This window comes from Myodes glareolus, chromosome 3 (assembly GCF_982192425.1).
Source record: "Myodes glareolus chromosome 3, mMyoGla1.1, whole genome shotgun sequence".
NCBI classification, from domain to species: Eukaryota; Metazoa; Chordata; class Mammalia; order Rodentia; family Cricetidae; genus Myodes; species Myodes glareolus.
In genome coordinates this window covers 3,612,334-3,632,055 of record NC_142028.1, presented here as the reverse complement: position 1 = coordinate 3,632,055, position 19,722 = coordinate 3,612,334, and the positions used below count along the sequence as shown (strand labels likewise).

The 19,722-nt window shown below is 42.6% G+C and overlaps 1 protein-coding gene across 3 annotated transcripts in view; it reads right to left on the bottom strand.

Annotated features, from left to right (window-relative positions):
* The window catches only part of Ipo8 (importin 8), a 58,043-nt gene that overhangs the window by 18,977 nt on the left and 19,344 nt on the right, over positions 1-19,722 (bottom strand). For all 3 annotated transcript variants that reach the window (XM_048432719.3, XM_048432720.3, XM_048432721.3), the window contains 10 exons: positions 18,993-19,087; positions 18,134-18,218; positions 13,578-13,712; positions 11,381-11,480; positions 7,837-7,913; positions 7,430-7,546; positions 5,403-5,492; positions 4,668-4,833; positions 2,818-2,978; positions 886-1,011 (listed from right to left, as the gene is read on the bottom strand). In XM_048432719.3, the coding sequence (XP_048288676.1) occupies positions 886-1,011; positions 2,818-2,978; positions 4,668-4,833; positions 5,403-5,492; positions 7,430-7,546; positions 7,837-7,913; positions 11,381-11,480; positions 13,578-13,712; positions 18,134-18,218; positions 18,993-19,087 (1,152 nt within the window). The remainder of the gene's footprint in view (positions 1-885; positions 1,012-2,817; positions 2,979-4,667; positions 4,834-5,402; positions 5,493-7,429; positions 7,547-7,836; positions 7,914-11,380; positions 11,481-13,577; positions 13,713-18,133; positions 18,219-18,992; positions 19,088-19,722) is intronic.

The following is a 19,722-nucleotide window of genomic DNA, read 5'->3' as shown; positions in this document are numbered from 1 at the left end:
GAGAACAAAAGTGTTTGTCTGACTTATACTTCCAGGTAACAGTCCATCAGTGAAGGAGTTAGGACAGGAACTCAGACAGGGCTGGGACCTAGAGGCAGGATCTGATGAAGAGGCCATGGAGGAGTGCTGTTTACTGGCTTGCCCCCTATGGCTTGTTCAGCCTGTTTTGTTTTTTTTTTTTAGATTTTACTGATTTTATTGAGCTCTACATTTTTCTCTGCTCTCCCCTCCCCTTCAACTCTCTCCCAAGGTCCCCATGCTCCCAACTTACTCAGGAGATCTTGTCTTTTTCTACTTCCCATGTCAATTAGACCTATGTATATCTCTCTTAGGGTCCTTATTGTTGTCTAGGTTCTCTGAGATTGTGATTTGGTGAGGACAATTTTTAAAACTTACCAATACAATAAATACAACTCTTTAACACCAAGACTTTAGGCTGGTGAGATGGCTCAGGAGGTGAAATATCAGGAGGTTAAAAACGGTTGCTGCTTTTTCAGCGGACCTGGGTTCCTACCCCAGCACCCATATCAGATGCCCACAACTGCGGATAACTCCAGCTCCAGGAAATCTGAGGCCCTCTTCTTGCCTCTAAGGATACCCACATACATGCATACATTCAATATACACACAACAAATACATAAATTTAAAAAATAAATTAAAGAGAAAAAATCGTTTGCCACAAATGCCTGGCCACCTGAATTCAGTCCCCAAAACCCACAATGGAACAAGAAAACACAGAGCTGTACCCTAACTCCCATACACACGCCACAGTACGCACCCCCCCCCACACACACACACCAAACTAAAAAGACAAGAATTCGTAACCACTGGTCATATAAATTTCAGTTAATATAACCACTATAATAAAACACGAGGAGTCTCACCTCTTGATGATCTTCCACGACTGTTAGGATAGTGTCGATAGTATGTAAAATTCCCATAGCCATGACAGTTTTGTCTTCAACTTCTTCATACTCATCACTTTGAAGAACTTTACCAAATATCTCAGCCTGTAAAAATCACATCAGAATACTCACTGGCTGGTATCATTGCACCATGGTGGAGGGGTAGTGCTGCACCCAAAGGCCAGCATTTCTCAGACACTACGTTCTACACCCTGTCTCTTGCAATGGCAGATCATGTCATGCTTCTATGAACACCCTTCTGCACCCGTTATAGTCACTGACATGAACCACATATGAGCTATTATAATATTTATAATATTTATTTAATTTATAAATATTTATAATATTGACTAATATTTATTTAACTTCTAGTAACCTTTAGACTAAGTCAAATTCCAGAAACACTGAAAGTGTTTCTAAAAGGAAAGATGTAACAGAATATTTAGAAGATGAAATCAAAGATCACTGAGAAAATGAATAAATTGGAATATTTTTATCAAAGATGCAACAAAAAGCATTCTCCTGAACTGGCACGATGGTTCTGTGGGAAAAGGCACCTGCCACACAAGGCTGTAACAGGAGTTCAATGCCCAGGACACACATAAAGGTGGAATGATGTGGGAGAATTGTCTGTATTCTGTCAATCATATTTTAATAAAACGCTGATTGGCCAGGCAGGCGGTATAGGTGGGAAAGCCAGACAGGAAGTAGAGGTGGAGCAAAGAGACTGGGAGTATTCTGGGAAGCAGGAAGCTCCCTCTGCAGTTCTGCCCAGACCACCGGAGAGGAAAGATGTAAGCTGCCCCACTAGAAAAGGTACTGAGCCATATGGCTAACATAGATAAGGATAATGGGGTAACATAAGTTATAAGAGCTAGTAAGTAGCCTGACCTAATGGGCCAATCAGCTTTATAACTTATAGAGATCTCTGCATGATTGATTTTCCTTGGGAGTTGCCGGTTGTGGGGTACCGGGCGGGACAGAAACCCAGCAAGCCAGCCCTTCATGTTACAGTGGAAGAAGAAAACCAATTCTATAGTATTGTCATTGAACCCTCCAGCTTCTAAATCACATACACACACACACACACACACACACACACACACACACACACCAAGTATGCATACAATAAAAATAAATTTTAAATTTTCCAAAGAAGGGAAATGAAATTCCAATTCCAAGTGTAAAAGTTCAAATGACTCACATCAAGAGTGTCGTTAGGGCATTTCAATATACTACAGGTGAAAGGACTATCCTGATCGACGCAAATGATGTCATGTTAAGATTTTGTATATAAATAAAACTCAACTCCAAATTCTGGAGTTTAATTTATTTGGGAAGGTGGCCTTATTTAGACTCCTCAGGGCTTTTATTTTACAGACAGTTGTGAGCTGCCGTGTGGATGCTGGGAGTTGAACCCAGGACCTCTGGAAGAGCAGTCAGTGCTCTTAACCACTCCGGCCATCTCTCCAGCCCCCATTAAGGGTTCTTTACAAAACCAGTATACATTTAGCTCTTTCTTACTGTTGCTATGTGGCTATTTCTTCTTAAAGGGAGTGAAGGGAAGGGAAGACTCAGGAAACAAACAAACCTTACAAAGTTCAGAAAACAGAATTCACAAAGTTCTTAGGATTCACAAGGCTCTTCTCCAAATTATAAAGACAGCAAGTGCTGGGGAAGAGAGGAAGTTGCCTGGAAGTTACACAGGGAGCTCAAAACCCATGACAGAATAGGCTTTTCAAGGATACAGCTGCCTTGGGTCAGCCGCTCTCCTTTAAGTAACCCCAGTAAACTCACTGGTTCACTAAGCTAGGCTTGAATAGAATCATTTCTTTAGTCTGTCATCAGTGCCCTATTTGGGGTGCACGGAGGCTTGTCCACACCTCCCTAGAGAAGTCATCTGACACTTACCAAGTGCTGGGTGGTGTCGACAGCGATGGAGGTCACCTCGTGACTGTACTCACAGATCATCTTCTGGATGACGTTGGTGACGTCATCATTCTCCGTCTCTCTGACGATGTGCAGCAGCTCCTGCATGATGGGCCTCACGTGCGGCTTCATGCACTCCTTGGCTAGTGCAGGCAGATGAAGGAAATCAGCAAGAGCTGGGCACTCACACACTGGAACTCTAGATGAGGTTCTAGACGCTGCTGTGCTGTGCTGAGCCAGTGACAAAGCTGTGACTCTCCTAGAGTCACACAGCATCAGGATGCAGTGCTCTGCCTAAGGAAGAGCTGTCCTACACTCTAAGAAATTCTAATTACACAAATGCTGTGTCATCAGCCTGACTGTGTATCCACATGACAAGTATGAGAACTCCTGCCCACAGACACCATGGTCAGCACTGATGGGGGCAGTCACTGTCCTGACCATCTCTACCCACAGACACCATGGTCAGCACTGATGGGGGCAGTCACTGTCCTGACCCATCTCTACCCACAGATACAGGACACAAGCTCATGTTCTCTGTTGGAGCCACATGGGCTCCAACAAAAAGTATATTTCTCTTCACTAATCTCTTTTCTTTACAGAGATCAACAGTCAATGACGGGTTTGAAGCTTCTTCTCCCCAAATGCCTAAGACAGGGGCTCGCATATATAAATGCCTGTTCCAAAGACAGTAAAATTTGGGTAAATGAGGAGGACTTTGCCCAAGCCAGGAGTGATCCATCTGTCCTGTTGCAGAAGCACAGGAGTTATTAAAATTAATAAGAGAGAATGGATTGTAGGCCCATATTTCTTTATGGTGTAGCAGCCAGGCTCTGAAGCCATTGGGCTGATCCAAAGTGATCACGTAGCCCTGCAGACAGGCTGTCTCTACCTGACAAAGGTCAGGATGTTGGCTGCTCCCTTTCTTTGTAATTTAGAGGATGCCTTATAGAGATGCTAATTCAAGCCTACATGACAGCTAGCATACTCAGCAGACAGGTAGATGTGGACGTGACAAAAGGCCATTCACCTGGTTACCTAGGAGACAGTGTGATGATGTATTTTCCCGCCCAGTTTATGTATTGGTATAAAAGATGTTTGGAGAATAAACACAGATATCTTCAGGAGAGATCTTCAGAGGAGATCTTCAGGAGGAAGAAGTCTGAGATGCCCTTTTCCGTAATACTGATGTAAGTTGTCTGAGATGCCCTTTTCCGTAATAATGATGTAAGTTGTGTCTGGTTATTCCTTGCGCCTCCATACCAGTCCAGTTAGGGAAAATAGATAATTGTGTTGGAGCCACATGGGCTCCAACAGTTCTCAAAAAGCTGAACTTAATTGCAAAGATTATTTAGATCTTTGTGAAGGAACAAAATACCTATGTCACTGTCCACTGGAAATATCACTTGGTAATTTCTGAACTGGTAGAACCATAGAGACCCTGGAGCTAAATCCTGGTGCTGTCCACGCTAACTTCTTAAACTGAGACAGGAGAAAGGTTTACAGCCTTGTCAGCTTTGTTACGCTTCAGAGAGAAGCCACCAGATGCCTTCCCCCGCTTCATTCAGCCAGTCAGGAGAGCACCAATGGTCTAGGTGTTTTAAGGCCCAGCTTACCCCAGTATCCACAATTTTTGACTGGAAACCACATTAACAGAGCTCCTAAAACAAGCAGAATAAGTACCTATAAAATTCAGAATGGGGCAAGGAATCTAAACTGGATCCTGAGACTTAGAAATCTCCTTCTTTAAGGAAGGAAATGTATGGGATTATTTAAGACCATTTATTAAATAAATAAATAAATAAATAAAAAACAAAACCATGCAGTCTCACCTTGGGTCTGGTTAGAGATCAGAGACTGCAGTGCAAGGGCAGCTTCGACCTTGACGGGCATCTCCTCATCTTCAATCAGGCTCTTCTTCGCTAGCTCCACAGCGTTTCTGAGGTTGAGCTCATTATGAAACTTCAGAGAACTGAATGCGTGCAGCACCCAGCAGGACTGCAATAAAAGAAGGGGTAGAGACGGGGTGATGGTACTCTGTGACAGTGTAGGACAGAGATGGGGTGACGGTTCTCTGTGACAGTGTCAGGACAGACAGGGTGACGGTACTCTGTGACAGTGTAGGACAGAGACGGGGTGACGGTTCTCTGTGACAGTGTAGGACAGAGACGGGGTGATGGTACTCTGTGACAGTGTAGGACAGAGACGGGGTGATGGTTCTCTGTGACAGTGTAGGACAGAGACGGGGTGATGGTACTCTGTGACAGTGTAGGACAGAGATGGGGTGACGGTTCTCTGTGACAGTGTAGGACAGAGACGGGGTGATGGTACTCTGTGACAGTGTAGGACAGAGACGGGGTGACGGTTCTCTGTGACAGTGTAGGACAGAGACGGGGTGACGGTTCTCTGTGACAGTGTAGGACAGAGACGGGGTGACGGTTCTCTGTGACAGTGTAGGACAGAGACGGGGTGATGGTTCTCTGTGACAGTGTAGGACAGACGGGGTGACGGTTCTCTGTGACAGTGTAGGACAGAGATGGGGATGACGGTAAATAAGAAAAACTTACTCTAGCTCGAAGATATCCCAGGTTAGACAATAATAATGGAAATACATGATTCTGTAGGAACAGCTCAATTTGGTCCTTGAATAAACTCTTCTGTTAAGAACAGAAAGTGAAAAAGAAAAGTCAATTTCAGAGGCCAATGATTCCACTATACCGAAGAGCCACGTCCCACAAGTGTCTATGACGGCCTGCAGTTAATACCACGTCCCACAAGTGTCTATGACGGCCTGCAGTTAATACCACGTCCCACAAGTGTCTATGACGGCCTGCAGTTAATACCACGTCCCACAAGTCTATGACGGCCTGCAGTTAATACCACGTCCCACAAGTATGTCTATGATGGCCTGCAGTTAATACCACGTCCCACAAGTGTCTATGATGGCCTGCAGTTAATACCACGTCCCACAAGTATGTCTATGACGGCCTGCAGTTAATACCACGTCCCACAAGTCTATGACGGCCTGCAGTTAATACCACGTCCCACAAGTATGTCTATGATGGCCTGCAGTTAATACCACGTCCCACAAGTATGTCTATGACGGCCTGCAGTTAATACCACGTCCCACAAGTGTCTATGACGGCCTGCAGTTAATACCACGTCCCACAAGTCTATGACGGCCTGCAGTTAATACCACGTCCCACAAGTATGTCTATGACGGCCTGCAGTTAATACCACGTCCCACAAGTGTCTATGACGGCCTGCAGTTAATACCACGTCCCACAAGTCTATGACGGCCTGCAGTTAATACCACGTCCCACAAGTGTCTATGACGACCTGCAGTTAATACCAAGCTTTGTAAACCTGTTTGATCTACATCTTTAAAGCAAGTCAAAAATAGTATCTTAGAGTGATTTTATATTCATTGATTTTTGTACAAAGAAGAAATTATACTAAATCATTTCAGATCTTTTTACACAGCTATAGTTCCACACTGATAAATTGGAAAAAGTAAATTTTCTTTTTAGTTAGGAAAGTGGGAAACACAGCTGGTACGATGGCTCAGCAAATAAAAATGTTTGCCACAAAGCCAATCACCTGATTTTGGTCCCTAGGACCTACATAGAGACAGGCAAGAACTGACTCCCAACCTCACACGTCTTCCTCTGACCTCCATGCCTGTGTTACGGGGCACACATGCAAAGGGACAGGCACACGCACTCAAAATCAGTAAATAAAACGCAATAAGGGCTTTCCTCCTTTTGTAGGGGGGAGAGATCAGAGGGGTGGCGGTGGACTTCGGAGGACTGGGAAGTGAGTGTGATCATGGTACACAATGTAAAATTCCCATATAATCAATAAAAATATTATGTTGAAAAAATGTAATAAAAATACTTTTAAATCCCAAACATAAAAATAATAACTACATATTTTTAAATGTATGTAGGCTACAATGGAAAGGATATTTGCAGTAAAGCCAATCAGACAGAACTGGGCACCAAGACTTTTCATGCTTATATGGCCTGAGCGTCACAGCTTCAAGCTAAATGTTGATAAACTGAGCTGGGAAAACGGCTCAGTGGATGAACTGTCTGCCACACAAGCATGAGGACCTGAACTGAAACTCTCAAAGCGGCCAGAGTAATGGTGCACCCGTGCTTATTTGTAATCCAAGCATGGGAGATCCCCAAAGCTGAATGGCCAGTCTAGCAATTCTAAGTTCCAAGCTAATGAGAGACCTGTCGGGAAATAAACAAACAGCAGCAAAGAGTACTGGTTCCTTTCCCAGAGAAACCGGTTCAGTTCAGTACTCACACGGCACCTCACAACCATCCGCAACCCCAGCTTCAGTGAATCTGACACCTTCTTCTAGCTCTTCAGGCACCAGGCATGCATATGGTGCACAGACACACATGCAGACAGATACCCATACACATAAGTAAAATATGAACAAAAATAAGGGGAGTCATAGAGGAAGGCACCTCACTCTGACCTCCAAAACACGTCTATACACATGAGCACACACTATCACATAAACACGATACAAATACCTTCCAACATATGAAAAAAAAAAGAAACTGATAGTCTTAACCTTCAACAAAATCTCAGCCAGGGAACCAATCACATGCAAGGCTCCATCTTTCTTCCTAGGGTCAAAGTTCGGGTCTGTTAGTATTTGATAACAGAAGGCCATCATTTTTGGCAACACCTAAAGAAATAAAAGAATCCATTTCAATCTGCATGAATCTCCATCTTATCACCACCATGTTAAACATGTGCATTTTCAAATTTAATTTTCAAAATTAAGGTCACTTTACTGTTTTATTCATCAACTATAAGTTCAAAAAGAAAGGTATCAAAGATATTTCAATCTTTTACTTAATAAAACTATTTAAAGTGATAAGTTGTAAGTAATAATGATATAAATTGATAAATATTGAGGACATGTTAGAACGTCAAATAATACAAGCTACTTTTCAGTTAAGAACGACTGCATACCTCTTTCCTTTTCTTCGCAGCTGTGTACAAGAGGGTTTGGGCTGCAGTGGTGGGAGATGCATAATCTTCAAAAATATCTAAAATGACAAAGTAAATCTTGTTAATAAAATTACAACTCTTTATTATACAGATTTAAACCTGTCCAGTGGATTGCAGAGTTTCCCAGGGTTTCGATGCATAATCTAATTTATGATTTAGCATGTTTAGCGAACACCATGTGCTCAACCTTTCAAGAGACAAGACTAAGGAAAACTAATATGTCTCAGGTATCTATTTTACTGATCACAGGAAATGTACTTCACCTCTATCAAAATGCAACAGAAACTTATTCAGAGTGTTCTATGTGCCAGGCACTGCTCTAGACTCCAGGGGAAAAGGATCGAACACAGAAGCTTACACGGCAAGAATTAAGAGATAGAGATTACATGAATAGACTACATCAGGTAGGCAGAGGAAACAGTGGGGGAAGAATTCTAGGAGGGCCTGGCCCTTTACAGCATTCAACAGATTCTATGTTGAATGGGAAAGTACTTAAATACTACTTAATACCATGGAGACTTCCACAGCTTCACAACAGGCTGTGTAATGGGAGCTCACCAAATCCAGCTGGACTGGGTCTGAACGAGCATGTGATCAAACCAGACTCTCTGAATGTGGCTGCCAATGGGGGCGGACTGAGAAGTCATCGATATTAGCACTGGGACCTGTTTCTACTGCATGTGCTGGCTTTTTGGGACCCTAGTCCATTTGAATGCACACGTTCCTAGACCTGAATGGAGGGGGAAGGGCCTTGGACTTCCCACAGGGCAGTGTACCCTGTCCTCTCTTAAGGAGGGAGGGGAAGAGAGGAGGGTGACTGGGGGAGCAGGAGGGAAATGGGAGGAGGGGGGAAGTGGAAATTTTTTAATGGAAAAATAAAATAAAATAAAGAATTTGAAAACTTGCTGCTGGTGGTGGTGGTGGTCCACACCTTTACTCCCAGATTTCAGAGGCAGAGGCAGGTGGATCTCTTTGAGGCCAGCCTGGTTTACAGAGCTAGTTCAAAGACAGTCAGGGCTACACAGAGAAATCCTGTCTCCAAAGCCCCTTCCACACATCCCCCAACTCAGTACCACTCCATGCTGAGTACCGTACACTGCTTTACACTAGGATTCCAGCTCCTTAATCGGTCTTCACAGTACTGTCTTTGTATCCTGCTCACAAGTGAACGCACTGCCTCTTACAGAGGCTGAGCCACAGGTACACAGGGATGCAAGCTTGTGGTGCTCACCTCACACCTCCACAGCATCAAACCCTGAGCTCAGGTCAGCTTCGATCAACTCTAAAACCATTACTCTAGGGAAACTGGACAAATCTGACTACAGAATATGACAAAACCATCAGTTTTAAGATTAATCAATACATTTAGACAGGAATGTAGTGATTTCTTCCCTGTCGTCATTTGAAAACACAGCACCTATGTCAAATGACTGGCAGGACCTCTCGATCGTGCCAGGAGAGAATAAGCAAGGGCAAAGCTCCTCGGTGACTTTTTTCAGTTGCCAATGCTCTTCTAACCAACTTGCAATTACAAAATAAATTATATGTGCATGAGATTTTGCCTTCATGAATGTCAGGATACCCCTCATGCCTGTTGTCCAGGGAGGCTATAAAAGGGTGTCAGACCCCCCCCCCGAAACTAGAGCTACAGATAGTTGTGAGCCACCTGTGGGTGCTGGAAATTAAACCTGGATTCTCTGGAGGAAAAAAAAAAGCATCCAGTTCTCTTAACTGCTGAGCCATTTCTCTAGCCCAAGTTGGTGAAATTTATAGCAAGCAGGCTGAGAGCAAATATAAAAGAGTTTTTTTAATTGTATTATAGCATAAAGATACTAGAACTACTAGTTGTTATATTTTTTAAAAAAAAGCAAAAACAAAACAAAAAATGAGGATACCATTTTACCAAAACAAAGAATAAATTAAATAATGTTAGGTTTCTAAAAGTTAAGTAAATACACTGTACATTACAAAACCAAACAGGGGCTAAAAGAAAAGGTAAGACGTAGGGCACAGTGGCACACACATATAATCCAGTAGTGTGGAGGCCATGGCTAGATTGCTGCAAGTTCAAGGCAAGCCTGAGTAGTTAACATGGGGGTGGAGGGACGGCTGAGCAGTTAACATGGGGGTGGAGGGACGGCTGAGCAGTTAACATGGGGGTGGAGGGACGGCTGAGCAGTTAACATGGGGGTGGAGAGATGCCTCGGTGGTTTCTAACACTTGCTGTTTTCCAGAGGATCCGAGCTCAGTTCCCCAGCACCCACTTCAGGCAGCTCACGATGACCTCTCACTACAGCTCTAAGGAATAACACACTGTCTTCTGGCCTTCTCGGGCATCCACACATTCATAGATAAAAATGTCTTAAAAATAAAATAGAAAACGCTAACCAGCTGAAGAATGCTCCAGGGTTGGAGGTTAGCACAGTGCAGACTTAGCACACACAGAGCCCTAGACTCAATCCCAGCACACCTTTCCAGGCAAGGTGGTATGCACCTATAAATGCCGCACTCAGAAAGTTAAGCCCATGAAGACTGTCAGATCTGAGCCCAGTCTACATAGTAAGTTCTAGGACTGACTGGACAAGCGAGTGAACACCTATCTCACAAAGCCTTAACCAGAAGGAAGAATGACTTCATTATGCTGTCGTAGCAAACAAGGAAAGGGGTGGACACAGGCAAGAGGAGAAAACAAATCCCGCACAGGACAGTGACGTTTCAAAGGAAAAGGCAGAATGGAGAGGGAATGGAGGTCAGAGCTGCTCCTTCCCTTGCTCCCCTGGAGTAGGGAGCTGAGTATGCTGAGCTCTGTCACCCGAGGTCCCACACGGTGAGCCCTGGCAGGAGTTTAAGCTGCAATGGAACTTTACACACCTGACTCAAACAGTAAAACAACTTTCCCACAGCACCTTCAACATACCTTAGTTGTGCCGATCAAGACCAGGAGAATATAGACATGAGAAAGGAAAGAAGAATATAAAATAAAGCAAATAAATACGGCAGCCTTCCTGCTCTGACATACCTCAGCTATGGGACACAGATTTACACATAACATCTGCACAGGGCTTTTCCCAGAGAAAGCGGGACTCATTACCAGGCAACCTACTCAGTACTACAGCTTCCAGAAAGATGCAAGCCATGTGAGGCTGATGAAGGAAATCCTATTCCTGGTGGACTATGTGGTCCAAAGGAGGGGAAGCAATCAAGCTGAGGTGCTTCTAAAAACAGCATGAACCACAGTTATCCCAGAATGGGTGCTGTGGTCACACAGCACAGGAAAGCTGGTCCCTCCATTTCACTCACTCAGCAAGGGCCTTAGTTCTGATGGAAGAGATAAATAAGGCTTCTTTCATCTCCTGTACTCAAAAGCATCAAGCTCATTGGTGCAAAATACCATCAAACTTTTCTGAATTTCAGAGTTCACCATACAGAGCAGACTGCTTGGGAATATAAATTTAATCATATTTATATATTCAGGAACGGCTGAGGGAAAACTCATCTCAGTTACCAAATTTCATCCGTATGTACTCGTACGGGTCTTCTTGCCACAGCTCTTCATCCTCGTCTTTGTAACACATCACAGAAAAAATCACATCTTCAGAGATGTTCTAAAGTGAGAAACAAACAACACAATTGAGTACGGCCATTCCAGCAAGACTCATGACATCAGATTTTCCAAAGTTACAGTAATCCTTCTCAGCCTGTATTCACATCAGCGAGGACAGCAATAGCCGAAGACTCAGCAGACTGAACACTTAGAAGCCGGAGGCTAGGAGCAGAAAAAAAAACAGTGATGTTCCTTGGAGTAAGGACAGGAACAACAGAACTTCACTAACAGATCAACATTAAAAACACCTTGATTTCTTGTGGAAGAAAAATGTCACCAGGGTTATATTTACTATTGTTATAGTTCTCACTCTGAAAATGCTTCATGTGTTCGTGTTGATCCTAAGCATCAATATAACATTTGTGCCTTCTCTGCTCCATCTCCAAGGCACCAGTGCTCTACCCACAGCCATGTGTTTCAGAGAGGAAGCTCCCTAAGCAGTCTGCACAGCAGCTAAGCGGAAGCAGTCTTTGTATTCTAGTCACTTCTCATATAAAAACATGGCCTGGGCTAGAAGGGTGGCCTGGCAATCTTCCAGAGAATCTGGGTTCTATTCCCAACACCCACATGGAGGTTCATTACCACCTCTGACTCCGGTTCTAGTGGATCCAAAGACTTTCTGACCTCTGTGGGCACCAGGCATGTACACAGTTCACAGACAAAAATGCAGCAAAACGTCCATACAAACAAAATAAAAATAAATATACATCTTTTTAAAAAAAGGATTAATTCTTATCACTTAGTTGAAATTCAGCCTAAAGGTCAGTATTTTCCTGAAACTTCCTGTGTGAAGCAATGTAAAAATAAGGCCAAAGGAAAAGATGCTATTTCATCCTTCATGTCACCCTTACAATTACAGCTATAAAGGAAGCAAAATGAAAACAATATCTTTATTGCAAATAAATCACCACTACTTAATCATAGTACATAGGCAAATAGTTACAAAGAGCCCACAGTTCACAAATTTAAAAGATACTACAGTGGGCTGGAGAGATGGCTCAATGGTTAAGAGCACTGGCTGTTCTTCTGGAGGACCCGGGTTCAACTCCCAGCACCCACAAGGCAGCTCACAATTCTCTGTAACTCCAGGTCCAGATGATCTGACAGCCTCACACCACTACACATAAAGTTAAATTAATTTTTAAAAAGTCTTACGTATGTAGGACTTGTTTTCAGATAATGCTAACCAAAGCTGTGTATAGTAGCAAATGTAGTCCTAGCATTCAGAAAATGGAAGAAGAAAATAGTGAATTCAGAGTTTATTGGAAGTGGAGAGCCAGTTCTTAATGTCTTTAAATTACCCAGATATTCATGTGCAAATAAAATGTATATATTCCATCATTTTCCATTCTGATTTGTTCTTTAATTTTAACAAATAACAATGCTGAATTCTATCTTTGAAAAAAAACAACCCAGTTGGTATTAAAAACAGGGTTAGCTGTTATCAATTTTAACAAAACTTTTTAATAATAAAAGTAAAGCTGTTTTTAATAAAACAAAACTTCAACTTCTCTGAATCAAAGAGAGGGAGGGAGGGAGGAAGGGAGGAAAGGAGGGAAGGAGGGAAGGAGGGAAGGAGGGAAGAAAGCATGCAGGGAGGCAGGCAGGGAGGCGGGCAGGGAGGCGGGCAGGGAGGCGGGCAGGGAGGCGGGCAGGGAGGCGGGCAGGGAGGCGGGCAGGGAGGCGGGCAGGGAGGCAGGCCGGCCTTCTGGTGCTTATCCAGAAGAAAAGTCATTTATCAGGCTTCATTTTCTGCAAAATAACACTCCCTTTGTAAAGCCCTGCTGGCAGCTTTTAAAATGTTTTCACATAAAGGTCAAAAAACATTACAATCTCCCTTTACAGAACAGAAACCAAGGCTAAATGAATGACTGAATGACACCTGATGCCAACCCTCCCAATTCACAAACCTGAAGATCTCTCTCTTCTCAAATGCTTAAAACTTTGGAGGGCCTTCATAATGTAAGACTGCACTTGTTAGAAATTATTGTTAGTGGAAACAGAGATCAAACAGAAACATAGGTGTAAATAAGGCCTGCTTTCTCTAGAAAACCCATCTTAACTGGCCATGGTTTAGACAGCCACCACCAACACCAACCTGTATATGCGGCTTCATCTGCTTCCAGGTCACAGCATGGACAACCCCTTGGTTGAGATAATTGAATGCTTGCTGAAGAACACGGGGGGCTACATATTCTTTCTGTCTGTATTGGTCTAAAATTTTTAGTAGGACCTATAGGAAAATAGGTGGGGATTGGAAGGGATGAAGATAGAGCAGTTACTATGTTAAAGAGGAAATGAATGTTTGAGGCATGACATAAAGTACTGTGCAAACAGATGGGGAGATACTGTGAGAAAGCTCACACAGGCATTTTACATAGGTCTGTATGTTACACTGAGCTCAGAGATGCTGCACTCAATTTTAGGCATTTGTTCTTCTAACCTGTATGCTGTTCAGAATAAGTCTGTGTTCTAGTCCATGGCTAGTGTGGGGTTTTGAATGAACATGGCCCCTATAGGCTCCTAGGTGTGGCACCCTTAAGAGTGTGGCCTTGTTGGAGGAAATTGTCACTGGTGATAGGCTTTGAGGTTTCAGATGCTCAAGACAGACCCAGAGCCATTCTCTCCTCCTGCTGCCTGCCAATCCTGATGTAGAACTCTCGGCTCCCTCTCCAGTACCATGCCTGCTTCAGTGCCACCTGCTCCCTGACATTAAGACAATGGAATAAACCTCTGAATTGTAAGCCAGCCCAAGTAAATGCTCTCCTTTATAAGAGATGTCATGGCAGAGTGTCTTTTCACAACAGAACTTTCAGACAGTTAGTTTCTCCTAGTTTCAGTAAAACTACAGATCTGACTGAGTAAACAAACATTTGATGTAGGGGCAGCACATGTTCACATAGAACCAGCAGCACCAAAGCTCAGACCTTAACCAGAAGATAAACTCTATTCTAAAAATAGTTCTCTTATCACCAATTATTCTTTTAAACAATTAGATCCCTAACTAACCTTCATATCAAAATAAACTCCAGATAGGTAAACACTTTAGCAGTTAAAAACCCTAAGCACGGAGTTCCTAGAAGAAAATGCAGGATTTTTGTATTTTACAGTCTTAGGCCACAGACAATCTCTGAATCATAACACAAAGTTGACTTTTCTGTGGGCTGGCTACAATCGTGTTTATAAGAAAGAACCTTGAAAAGCATCTATGACTGACTCAAGGGCCTACAGACAGCACAAGGCTCCTGCCCATCCTATTTCCTGGTCCCCACCACGTCACTGTGTCAAGCTTATGAGAGAGTTGTTAAATCTTTCAAAACAAGTACAAAATTTGCAAACCAGAATATGAATTTTGCCAACCACCTAAAAATCTAGGTTAATAAAATTGGTCTGAGTCCAACTGCCACCTAGAAGCTGAGAGGATGATACTGAACAGGGCTGTCCTGATACAGCTGGGTGCAAACAAGTGTGGTGGCCATGTCAGAGGAGCAGCAGGTGACAAGTGAGCGTCTCGTGCTACTGCCGTGTCTTTGCATGTTTGCCACTGACATTTTCTCTGGTATCTGCCGTGGTGTGAATGGATGTAGGGAGATCCCCACTGTCTTTAACGTAGTGGGTTTATCTCATGGATGATCCCGTTCTACATTTTTATCTTTGAATTATTATGAAGATTATTTCCTCTTAAGCTGAACTGCTTAACTGAAGCAATGACTTTATACAATAATAGTATTAGTTTGAAAAAGACTTTGATGATTGAGGGTCTTTAATAAATATAGTTAGGAATTATGACAAAGGTTAGCTTAGTGGGAAAATTAATGTAGATAAAAGCAAGATATGGTGTTGCCCTTGCCCTGCCCTTGATAAAGCAGAGTCTGTAGAGGACAGAAAACTAGAACAAGTAAATGTATGTCACACAGCCAGTTTTTCCTGAGGAGCCGTATAGACTGTGGTTAAGATTAATGATTAAGAAAAACAGTTGAGTCCCAGAAGCCCAGCTCAAGTTCTTGTAATCTTAATGTTGGGAGGTGTGTTCACAGGTTTCTGTGTGCATCATAGCTAAAACGGGGCTTTAAAAAAATAATTTAACATTAGATTAACAAGTTTTTGTTAATGGTTTTGAGGCTAAAAAAAAATCTTGGAAAACGATTTAAAAGCATCCGTTTAATAGCTGAGCGAGGAACTCACTGAGGTCAGGGAACAAAAGCAGGGGCAGCCTGACTGCTTCTGGGTGGGCTGGGCTGGTAACCGAGGGTAACACTAATTCCTTATACCATTTCTGCCCTCCTGATACAAACACTGTTGATGAATGGCATGCACCCTGAGGATTTAAAGTAGATCTGATTGCTTCCTATATATAAAAGTCTAGATTTGTGATTCCTTTAAGATTTTTTTTACAAGATTACCTTTTAAGACAAATAATAAAATTGGTCCTTTCTTTGCAACCACAAAATGCAGTCTGCTAGCAAAAGGACTGACTGAGAAAAATACCTTGCTTGCTTACACTCTGTTAATCTATAACATGGACATGAATGTATGTGAGTTCTTGGAACAACTTGTTCTGAGTTGTAAGGGATATGAAAAATATGTTGTCTTTTACTTATATTCATTGTAATCATTCACTTGAAAAACGGTATATAAACACAGAGTAATTTTTATATTCCTTGAAAGATTCTGCTGGGATATATGAGCTTTAAGGGAAAAAAATAAAGACATGAGAAAAGGAAAACACCAGGAAAGATGTAGAAGGAGAGCTAGAGGACAGACAGACGGGAAACACCGGGGTAGAGAAACAGAGCAGAAAAGGAGAGCAGAACAAACAGTAAGAATGGTAAGATGAAGAACCAAGCTCTGGCTCTCAGAAAAGTCCCCATGTGCCTTCAGAGTCTCTGACCTGCTGACGGCTTTCTCTTCATCAGCAGTCTAGGTGAGAGCCTGACATGCTGCAGATGTGTGTGTCCGTGTGTGTCTGTGTGTGTCTGTGTGTGTGTGTGTGTCTGTGTGCGTCTGTGTGTGTCTGTGTGCGTGTGTGTGTGTCTGTGTGTCTGTGTGTGTCCGTGTGTGTCTGTGTGTGTCTGTGTGCGTGTGTGTGTGTCTGTGTGTGTCTGTGTGCGTGTGTGTGTGTCTGTGTGTGTCTGTGTGTCTGTGTGTGTCCGTGTGTGTCCGTGTGTGTCTGTGTGTGTCCGTGTGTGTCCGTGTGTGTCTGTGTGCGTGTGTGTGTGTCTGTGTGTGTCTGTGTGTGTCTGTGTGTGTCTGTGTGCGTCTGTGTGTGTCTGTGTGCGTGTGTGTGTGTCTGTGTGCGTGTGTGTGTGTCTGTGTGTGTCTGTGTGTGTCTGTGTGTGTCTGTGTGTGTCTGTGTGCGTCTGTGTGTGTCTGTGTGTGTCTGTGTGCGTGTGTGTGTGTCTGTGTGCGTCTGTGTGTGTCTGTGTGTGTCTGTGCGTGTGTGTGTTTCTGTCTGTGTCTGTGTGTCTCTGTGTGTGTGTTTTCCTTTTTTGCTGGTCCCAGAAAATTAAGTTCTACTCTCTCAGACAGAAAAGTCAAGGAGACTGATTAGTTCTCCAACCCTGCTGGATCCCCCTCAATCCCTGAGCTGCTGTGGGCTGGTCCTCATGGCAGCAATAGTGGAGATTCAAGACAGCAGCCGATGACAGTTTTGGCAAGGAAACTAATTTTAAATATCAAGAGGATATGTCTTAAGTAACATTCTGGCAAAGACACATGGACGTGGCATTTACTTTTTTTTAATACAAATATATGCATGTATGTACACATGCATGCTTAGATGAGAAAATTGTAAACACACTTCAAGAGACATCAACATTAAGACACTTCTTGAAGTTTAACAGCAGCAGAACAGAGCCAAAGACACAACTGATCCGTTTCTGGATCAGGCTGGTATCTGCTTTGACTATCTAGACAGAAAATTTCATTTTTTTATTTACTAATTTCCTCTATAGAGTACCTCATGGGCAACCTATCAAAGCACTTTTCACAAACGCTTCCACCTGAAATTCTTAATTTCACATTACCGAGGTATTATGAAAAATCTATAGACACTCTCTGCATCATTGAAGTCTTGGACTGTGTGTGATTAAACAGTCCTGGCTTTCCTACAAAGGCCCTGGCACAGCTAATTACCAACTCTCACTTAAAAAAATAGCAAACATACCATGATTCAGTTAGCAATACTTGATGAACCAATCAGAGTCTACCATCAATTTTTTGTTTTTAATTAACATCAACAGTCTCATGAGGTCCACATTTTCCTTATGTGGAATGGATACTCCAACTTCTATGAACACATGTATGTTCTTAACTAAAAGTCTTCATTAACATCTAAGCTTGGCTACTCTCGATTTATTTATAGACTTATTCATAGTATATAAATCTTCAAATAAACAAGGGAAAGCTCAAAGAAATAAAAACTTCTGAGAAGACAGAGAGGGCTACACCAGCATCCAAGGCTTTCTTCCAGGTCAGAGTCCTGAAGGCAGCTGCGGTGGAAGCAGATGGAGGACACTGGGTTCTCAGGCCAGTCGCCCTGTATCAGCCTCCACAGCCGCCATTCCATCCCCTTTACGTGTGCATGAATTACCATTAGCAAGCTACTTTAAAACTGATGGAAATAGTACTCGGTAATAACCATAAGTTTATTACCTGCTGAATTCCGACTGCATATGTTTTCAAAAAAAATTCAGAAAATTCGAAGTATTCTTTTGTGACATTTCCCGGGCTTCCATACCTTAAAATTTGAAAAAGACACATCTAAATACTGTGAAGTTTAAAAACAAAGCATCCTTGCCAGTTTAAACACAGATATTAAAAGATGTATTCTACTGGGCCAGAAAACCAATACATCCTCTTTTTCCACTAGACACAACACATATCAGAAGGAACTCCTGGACTCTACAGCACAGCTAACATTTGGGACAGAAACTTTAACTTCTAAACCAATTAACTCCTAGAAGGGATAAAAAAAAAATGTTATACCTGACATGCTTTTCAATAAAAGCTTTAAAAATTAAACTTGACTTTCTTATGGAACCAAGTATTCATGTGCACCTTCTTAGATAATTTCTGGATATTTCCAATGGGGGGAAAAAATAAACGTTTCCATGTTTTACACAGAGTACGAAAGAGCCAGAGCAGGCTACCCACTTTGTAATGGTTTCTAAGTCAGTGGGCACAAGCCTCGTTTGAACAGTTGGTAAACCTTTGGCCTCTCTGTGTATTTTGATTTGGTTTGGTTTTTGGTTGTATGAGGCAGGGTCTCCTATAGGTCAGGCTGGCCTGCAACTCACTATGTAGCTGAGAACGACTTTGAATTTGTGATCCTCCTCCCTCCAGTTCCCTAAGACTTAGAATAAAAGTATACATCACAATACCCAGCTACTCTCTGCATCTTTAAGGAAAAGGAAATCATATTCTGTAGAACATCTGGGATCCACTCAGTTCTAGTATACCCAATACCACGACACCAACTGTAACATCATCAGTATAATAAATGGACTGGTACCGCTCAAAGAGTCGAGCAACGATATGCAGAGCCCACTTCTTACACTTCCACCACACCAGCTCTGGCCGGTCATCCTCATCAATTTGAAGAGTCTCCTAAGGGGGAAAAACATCCAAATCAGATTGTTTTTCCTAGGTTGGTTTACAAAAACAGCATAAATATTGGTATAGATCAAGCCGTAGCTAGCGAAGAATAAAATAAGTAAATCTTTCCCGGCAGTGCTGGTGTTTGCACTGATCTTCAAGGGAAGTAAGGAAGCAGAAACAAAACACAAGAACCAAGCCACTGGAGGAACTCTGAGAGGATGAGAAGGTTCTGAGTTTTGATGTAGGCAACAGAAATAAGACTGTTGGCAAAACTCACTGCACTGTATTGCCTGTATGGACATACTAAAACTTGAAATGATTTGTTGCAAATATGGACAATGGAGAAGATGAGGACAAGGAACAGTGTGATTAGCATGTGAAAGGCCCTGGATTCAACCTAAATCTGCAAATAAATAAAAGATATGGATGCAAAAAAGAATAGCGAACATTTTCAGGCCAACTCAAGTTTTTAAAATACAAAGATTAATTTGACAGATGAAGAGGTACTATTGTTGCTACCACAGATCACTGAGATACTTTTTCTACCTGTCAATCAGGTGGCTTAGAACCAAGTGCACACTTGCAGCAAGCTCTCAGTCACTGTTTATCAAAGTACACACCTAAGCCCTGTTTCTGCTTTGCAC